At 38.5% G+C, this 8,942-nt stretch overlaps 1 protein-coding gene across 1 annotated transcript; it reads left to right on the forward strand.

Moving 5' to 3' along the window:
* The first annotated feature begins 536 nt into the window (after positions 1–536).
* Positions 537–3,799, forward strand: LOC114653768 (vitelline membrane outer layer protein 1 homolog). Its single transcript, XM_028804269.2, has 3 exons — positions 537–738; positions 1,230–1,342; positions 3,022–3,799. Exons 1-3 carry the CDS (start codon positions 580–582, stop codon positions 3,308–3,310), a joined length of 561 nt encoding a protein of 186 aa, XP_028660102.1. The 5' UTR covers positions 537–579; the 3' UTR covers positions 3,311–3,799.
* Positions 3,800–8,942: the final 5,143 nt, after the last annotated feature.

Genomic DNA, 8,942 nt, shown 5'->3' on the forward strand with positions numbered 1-8,942 from the left:
ACTTGTCATAGTAGTGACAAAATGTTTCCACAACCCCATATTTCTGCCCTCCACTTTTCTTATTTTGGGGTGGGGGAGTTTTAGCCTTTGTATTAAAATGTACTTCAAACAACAGAAACTGCTTGATTTTTCTTCCATGAGTGTGGAAATTGGTTATTTCTGTGAGACAGGACATAAGTGAGCCCTATTGAATGAATTATTGATAATTAACCTGTACTGCGCTCCTAAGGAAATTTTATGGCATCTCAACTAAAATGAACATTACAACACAAATATTAGGCAAGTTACTTTTTCAATGTGCTTAATTATGATATTATCATTTTAGGTGTAAAATATTTTCTATGTATCAATGACACTTATACTAATTTAAAGTATTTTTATTTTGTATTTAATCAGCAGAGTTGGAAAAAACACAAAAGTGGGTCATATCCAATGAATCACTATGCATAAGTTTTTTTTTCTTATTTAAATAGGACCATTGTGATAAGAGATTATGCAAGAGCTGTCATCAGGTTACCTTTAAAAAGGGATGAGCTTCAGACAGAACATCTTACAGTTAGAGGCTTCTACTGTTTAATCATGGAGCAAATTGCCAAATGTGGTTTCTTTTTTGTTTTCATTTTCCTTTCATCTGTGAACAGTAAGATGATCACTGTCTCCAATGGAGCAAACTGGGGAGACTGGCAGTTCACGGACATGTGTCCAGAAGGAATGTATGCCCGTGGATTCAATTTGAAGGTAACTTAAGTTTGCTCTGGTCTTTTGCATATGTACAAAATAGATTTTAATTTAGGATTAAAAAAACAAAAAAATCCCATGTACTTGGGGTATTTTCAATTTGAAATGCTATTTGTTGCTTTGTGTCATTATATGAAGCAGATTGAAGAATAAGAAATAAATAAATTGATGAATAGATCATTTTTGGCTGGCACTGCAGGTTAGAACTGATGCCTCCATAGTTCAGAAGACTATATTTGAAATCTGGGCTGACTCAACTGTTTATGTGGAATTTATACAGTATGTAATATTTATTTAACTGAATGTTCCACATTATGAGTGTTGGTCTATGTATGAATGGACTAATTTCTTGTTTTGGTCATTTAGACTGACTGAATAAACTTCAGACCCTATAACCCTGAATTGGATAAAATGGTTACATTTAAAGAAAGATTAACAAATTGAATGGATATTAATGAACTTAAAAATTTTCAACCTTTTTGATACCACAGGTGGAAGAGCAGCAAGGTAGAGGAGATGACACAGCGCTGAATGCTATCCGTCTATACTGTTCATCTTCTTCATCGTCATATCCAGACTATTACATTCAGTCTGGAGCTGGAAGGTAAGTTGGATTCTAATCAACACTGCATATTTACTTATCTATTGCAGAATATTCATGTTACCTCATAATACCTCATGTTGTTCAATTGTCTATAAAGTTTCTCTTCTTTATGAAATAATGTCTTGGGACAGCAGAGCTATTAACTAAGCAAACAAGCCTGCTTTGTCAAATGTGTTATGTTCTTATGTTGCAATATTTTTAAATGAAATGTTTCTGCACTTCTCTCGTATTTCTTTAACTGTTGTAGCTGATGTGTATGTGAATCAGGCTGCTGAGACAGTAAGTAACTGTAGTATAAATGTGTGTTGGACTGCAGATAAATGACTTGTCAGGACAATGCCCTATGCTGTTATTAGTCAGTCATTATCCAACCCGCTAGATCCTAACTACAGGGTCACGAGGGTCTGCTGGAGCCAATCCCAGCCAACACAGGGCGCAAGGCAGGAACAACTCCCGGTCAGGGCGCCAGTCCACCGCAGGCTGTTATTATATTTTCATTATATTCTGTACCCAGCTTTTAAATAATTCAGAAAGTCATAGTCGAGGAAGAATTCAAGCAAGATACCAGCCTTAAAGTGAGAAGGCAAACTGTAAGACAGAACTTTCAGACAGTGGCCATTAGCTTTAAATTAATGTGTTTCTACTTGACTGGCATTTATTAACAGTGAATTAATTTTTCATTGTTCTAGTTTAATTCAAATAATTTAAAAAAATGAGGACATTTCCAAATGCTCTCTCTATTCACTCAGCGACATTCTCAGTAATCGATGACTCAGACCCCAAAGATTTCCCTGCTGCCATCAAATTTTTCTGATCCACAACAGGAGTCAGGATTGGGCGTTAGATCAGTTTGCTCATACAGTATTATTAATTCTTTCCTTATAAATGAAAAACCATCACCACATGTTTTAAATATATTTTAAACTCTTTCACATTGGTTACTCAAAATCAACTTAGTACGGCTAAACATTGTTGTTTCAGTCAGTTCTTTAATAAGATAATCATTCCAACATTATAAATACAACATTCAACCCAAGTATAACTCAAGCTATTTATTTTGCCTTACAAGCATAAAGGTAGTTACAATTGTTAGTGAGCAAAGGGAAAAGTAAATACAAATAATGACAAGTGGCCCGCACACACACAATTCATTTTTTTAACTTTGAATTAGAATTTAGGAAAATCATTGGCTAACTATGAAACATTTCAAAACATATCACAATCACATTAGTATTTGTATTAAAAATACAAATTATTGGTATTATTTGTATTAAAAATAATAAGCTCTCAAAGAGTTTCTCTCCAGTTTTCATGAGCAACCTGGACATCTCAGGGATTGTTGAAGAATGTTTCTTTTTTTAAATGTGGTGTTCGAAATTGTGTGCAGCAATCCTGGTCTCAGTTTCACTATAACATTGTAATTATGAAGAAAAGTAAGTAGACTTACCCAGAAGCAAGGGGTGTCAAATATGGGGAAAGACGTAAAGAGCTTAATCTGTTCAGCATAAACACACAAAATGAGATGCTCCTTCCTGTATATTGTAAAGTCAGTTTATGAATGCCATCAGGCTGATAATGGTTCTCTTTAAATGGTGTCTGTTAATCTGTCTAAATGCCCAAAATATTCATCTTAATAGCAACAGTCCTAAATCACTGAGAATAAATATTTGTCTTTTCAGGTGGGGAAGCTGGACAAATGTACAGTGGTGCAGTTACGGATTCCTGACTGCATTCAAATTGAAAGTGGAAAAGTACCAGGGATCTGGAGATGACACAGCTGCCAATGATATCATATTCAAATGTTCTAATGGAGATTTCATTCCAGGCAATGGTCAGATCTGGGGAGAATGGGGGGAAACCAGCAATTCTTGCTCAAAAGGCATCCGTGGAATTCAAACTAGAATTGAAGAGCCTCAAGGAGATGGAGATGACACCGCTCTCAATGATGTGCGCTTCTTCTGTGACTAGTCCTCCACGATAACTTCATATAGTAATAAAAATATGAAGTGTTTTTTTGTTTATCTCATCTGCATTTGTGCTACATAAAGGGTTGTTTAAATCCACACATACTGAAGGCATTTTCACGCATTGCATCACTTCCCTCAATCCATCTTTAAATTTTCATTACCTCCACTAATTATTTGTACAAGTGAACTGGTTTAATATCAAAGGTCCTGCCACATGACACTGCAACTTTAAATGGCTTCAGCATTTACTTAAGATACTTTATGATGATAGGGTATATGATGTTAAACCAACATCCTTTTGAGTTTAAAATGTATTGTACAAACATGCATGCTGTTTACTTGTTAATTGTGATGCCTTTAATGGGAATATAATTAAGATATCTAAATAAACATGTAATGTGTTGGTTGTATCAGAAGATACTATTGGTTATGTTATAGAATTACAAACAAGATGAAAAATAAAAATTATGTGGTGCACTGTCAACTCTAAGTGAAATAGTGTCCCCTCCTCCTTCTTCTTTCGGCTGCTGCTCCCGTTAGGGGTTGCCACAGTGGATCATCTTCTTCCATATCTTTCTGTCCTCTGCATCTTGTTCTGTTACACCCATCACCTGCATGTCCTCTCTCTCCACATCCATAAACCTTCACTTAGGCCTCCCTCTTTTCCTCTTCCCTGGCAGCTCTATCCTTAGCATCCTTCTTCCAATATACCCAGCATCTCTCCTCTGCACATGTCCAAACCAACGCAATCTCGCCTCTCTGACTTTGTCTCCCAACCATGCAACTTGAGCTGACCGTCTAATGTCCTCATTTATATTCCTATCCATTCTCATCACACCCAGTCCAAATCTTAACATCTTTCACTCTGCTGCCACCTCCAGCTCTGTCTCCTGCTTTCTGGTCAGTGCCACTGTCTCCAACCCATATAACACAGCTGGTCTCACAACCGTCCTGTAGACCTTCCCTTTCACTCTTGCTGATACCCGTCTGTCATAAATCATTCCTGACACTCTTCTCCACCCATGCCACCCTGCCTGCACTCTCTTTTTCACCTCTCTTCCACAATCCCCATTACTCTGTACTGTTGATCCCAAGTATTTAAACTCATCCACCTTCGCCAACTCTACTACTTGCATCCTCACCATTCCACTGACCTCCCTCTCATTCACACACATGTATTCTGTCTTGTTCTTACTGACCTTCATTCCTCTCCTCTCTAGAGCAGATCTCCACCTCTCCAGGGTCTCCTCAACCTGCTCCCTACTCTCGCTACAGATCACAATGTCATCAGCAAACATCATAGTCCACGGGGACTCCTGTCTAATCTCGTCTGTCAACCGGCCCATCACCATTACAAATAAGAAAGGGCTCAGAGCCGATCCCTGATGCAATCCCACCTCCAATTTGAATGCACCTGTCACTCCTACCACAGACCTCACAACAGTCACACTTCCCTCGTACATATCCTGTACAACTCTTACATACTTCTCTACCACTCCTGACTTCCTCATACAATACCACAGCTCCTCTCGAGGCACCCTGTCACATGCTTTCTCCAGGTCCACAAAGACGCAATGCAACTCTTTCTGGCCTTCTCTATACTTCTCCATCAACATTCTCATAGCAAACATGCTCTTTCTTGGCATGAAACCATACTGCTGCTCACTAATCATTACCTCACTTCTTAACCTAGCTTTTACTACTCTTTCCCATAACTTCATGCTGTGGCTCATCAATTTTATCCCCCTGTAGTTATTACAGTCCTGCACATCCCCCTTATTCTTAAATATCTGCAGCAGTACACTTTTTTTCCACTCCTCAGGCATCCTCTCACTTTCCAAGATTCCATTAAACAATCTGGTTAAAAACTCCACTGCCATCTCTCCTAAACATCTCCATGTTTCCACAGGTATGTCATCTGGACCAACGGGCTTTCCATTATTCATTCTCTTCATAGCTGTCCTTACTTCCTCCTTGCTAATCCGTTGCACTTCCTTATTCACTATCTCCACTTCATCCAATCTCTTCTCTCTCTCGTTCTCTTCATTCATAAGCCTCTCAAAGTACTCTTTCCATCTGCTCAACACACTCTCCTCACTTGTGAGTACGTTTCCATCTTTATCCTTTATCACCCTAACCTGCTGCACATCTTTCCCAGCTCGGTCCCTCTGTCTAGCCAATCAGTACAGGTCCTTTTCTCCCTCCTTACTATCCAGCCTCTTATACAACTCATCATATGCCTTTTCTTTAGCCTTCGCCACCTCTCTCTTCACCTTGGGTCTTATCTCCTTGTACTCTTGTCTACTTTCTGTAGCTCTCTGACTCTCCCACTTCTTCTTTGCCATCCTCTTCCTCTGTATACTCTCCTGTACTTCCCCATTCCACCACCAGGTTTCCTTTTCCTCCTTCCCCTGTCCAGATGTCACGCCAAGCACCCTTCTTGCTGTCACCTTTACCACATCTGCTGTAGTTTCCCAACTGTCTGGTAACTCTTCACTGCCACCCAGAGCCTGTCTCACCTTCTCCCTAAACTCAATCTTGCAGTCTTCCTTTTTCAACTTCCACCGTTTGGTCCTAGATTCTTATGATAGACATTAGTGTCATAAGTTACAAATAAAGACATACAAAATATTTATCAACTTATATGCAAAATTTCACACCACAACAAATATGGATGAGATGAAGCAGTTCTGTAATGAAGAATGGTCTAAACTTCCTTCTGACCATTGTGCAGGTCTAATCTGCTGGCACTGAAAATACATGTTAGAGGTTATTGCTGTCAAAGAAGGCTTGACCAGTTAAATAAAAGAGTTAAATCTAAGGGTTCACGTACTTTTCCACTGAACACATTAAATCTTTGAAGACATAAAAACACTATAATTTCTTGTAAGTTATTAGTGTAAGCATATTGTGTTTGTTTGTACTTGTGATTTAGATGAGGATCAGATAAATTACTTGACTAATTAATGCAAAAACAGGTAATTCCGAGGGATTCACATACTTTTTTCTTTCCAGTGTACCTTTGCCAGACTGCACACCTCTCTCTCCAAGCTCTCAACAGTCCATCAAACTAGACTAAAACATTCATGCTGCTTAAACATTTTCATCCTCAGGGTCAACAAACTTTGAAACATTTCAGGAACAAAGATAGACTTCTAAGATCCTGAGACCAATTAGTTTCTCTGTTGGCCTCTGAAACCAGTGTAGCCATGAAACGTCTATGATCATTAAACAATGAGACCACATGGACAACCTCCAGGCTGTACATTTTGAATCAGAGACAGCTCAGTTTCACAAATGTTTTTTTCACTGACCAATAGCTAGGAGGTGCTCCTGCCACAGATAATTACAATACAATGCAATACAATACAGTTTATTTTTGTATAGCCCAAAATCACACAGGAAGTGCCGCAATGGGCTTTAACAAGCCCTGCCTCTTGACAGCCCCCCAGCCTTGACTCTCTAAGAAGACAAGGAAAAACTCCCAAAAAAACCTAGTAGGGAAAAATGGAAGAAACCTTGGGAAAGGCAGTTCAAAGAGAAACCCCTTTCCAGGTAGGTTGGGCGTGCAGTGGGTGTCAAAAGAAGAGGGTCAATACAATACAATACACAGAACAGAACAAATCCTCAATAAAAAATAAAAAATAAAAAATTTTTAGAATTACGGAGTAGAATTTAACAGTAGATGATATCACATAACAAGATTTGGATAATTTTAGACTCCTGGAGATCTCATCCATCAAGCTGCCTCCCCCTATTGGCCATTCCACGGCTGAAACAGTGTTGGGCCAACCAATCCGATGAAAGGACCCCTCTTTCTCACGATTCCTGCGATCCTCCATCAGGGATGACTTTAACTTAGGCAGGCAAAACAACTTGGCAGGTGGGCCGTGGCACCAAGTGCCACATTTGAGTATAGAAAAGAAAAACAGAGTAGGTGAGGGTTAGTATCCAATTCTAACTATCATGTTACTTATGTTTTAGTGCTAATGACTAACAATAGAGATGCAGTCTGTACAGTTAATCAGCAGCTCTAGTCAGGATATGCTAAATTGAAGTAGTGAGTCTTCAGCCGGGATTTAAAAGCTGAGACCGAAGGGGCATCTCTTATAGTAGCAGGCAGACCATTCCACAGTTTAGGGGTCCTGTAACTAAAAGCTCAACCTCCCATTGTTATTTTATTAATCCTTGGAACCATAAGCAGACCAGCATCTTGAGATCTTAATGTGTGCTCTGGTTTGTAAGTCATGATAAGTTCAGACAAGTAAACCGGACCTCGGCCATTTAATGCTTTATATGTTAAAAGAAGGATTTTGAAATCTGCCCTAAACTTAACCGGGAGCCAGTGTAAGGATTTAAGAACTGGAGTTATGTGTTCGTATTTTCTTGTTCTTGTAATAATTCTTGCAGATGCATTTTGGATTAACTGGAGGCTGTATAAAGAACAGTTTGAACATCCAGTGAACACCGCATTGCAGTAGTCAATCCTACTAGAGATAAATGCATGAATTAATTTCTCAGAATCCTGTTTATGTAGAAAGCGCCTTAATTTCCTAACATTTTTAAGATGGAAGAAGCATGTTTTGGACAACTTTGTAATATGCGCTTTAAATGACATGCTAGAGTCAAAGATAACTCCTAGATTGCGGGCTGATTCAGTAAAATTAATTGGGATTCCAACTGAGTTAAATGATGACAAAATATTGTTATGATCAGCATCATTCCCTCCAACAATTAACATCTCTATTTTATCTGTATTTAAAGACAAGTAGTTCTCATTCATCCACTCCTTTAATTCGCTAACACAACTAATTAAAGACAACATCGGAGAAACTTCATCTGATTTAAATGAAAGGTATAACTGGGTGTCATCTGCATACGAGTGAAAATTAACATTATATTTCCTAATGATAGATCCCAGTGGAAGCATGTAAAGTGAAAACAGTAAAGGTCCCAGTACTAAGCCCTGCGGGACACCATATTGAACTTCTGTGTATAATGATGGAGTACTGTCAGCACATTTCTGTACATATTGGAATCGATTTGATAAATAAGAACTAAACCAAGCGAGCACAGTGCCTGTAAGCCCAACATCATTTTCTAGCCTGTGTAGTAAAAGAGAATGGTCGATGGTGTCAAATACTGCACTGAAGTCCAACAACATAATTACAGTGGACTTTCCTTCATCAGAGGATATCAGAATGTCGTTTACAACCCGTGTTAGTGCCATTTATGTACTGTGACCAGTGCGGAAACCAGACTGGAATTTCTCAAATAAATTGTAATGCATCAGGTGTGACTGAAGCAGATTGGCGACTACTTTTTCTAGTATTTTAGAGAGAAACGGTAGATTTGAAATAGGCCTATAATTATTTAGTATGTGTGGGTCTAGGTCTGACTTTTTAAGTAATGGTTTAATGACTGACACTTTTAGTGTATCAGGTACTGTGCCATGCAATAATGAACTACTGATAATGTTTAGAATAGGCGCTGCAAGAACATTCATTACACTTTTTACTAGTTTTGTTGGCACTGGATCTAGGGAACAAGTGGTGGGCTTCATTTTAGAAATTAAAGTTAAGACTTTCTGCTCAGATACAGGATTAAAATTGTTAAAGTGATGAAGGCAATGT

This window comes from Erpetoichthys calabaricus, chromosome 6 (assembly GCF_900747795.2).
Source record: "Erpetoichthys calabaricus chromosome 6, fErpCal1.3, whole genome shotgun sequence".
NCBI lineage: Eukaryota > Metazoa > Chordata > Cladistia > Polypteriformes > Polypteridae > Erpetoichthys > Erpetoichthys calabaricus.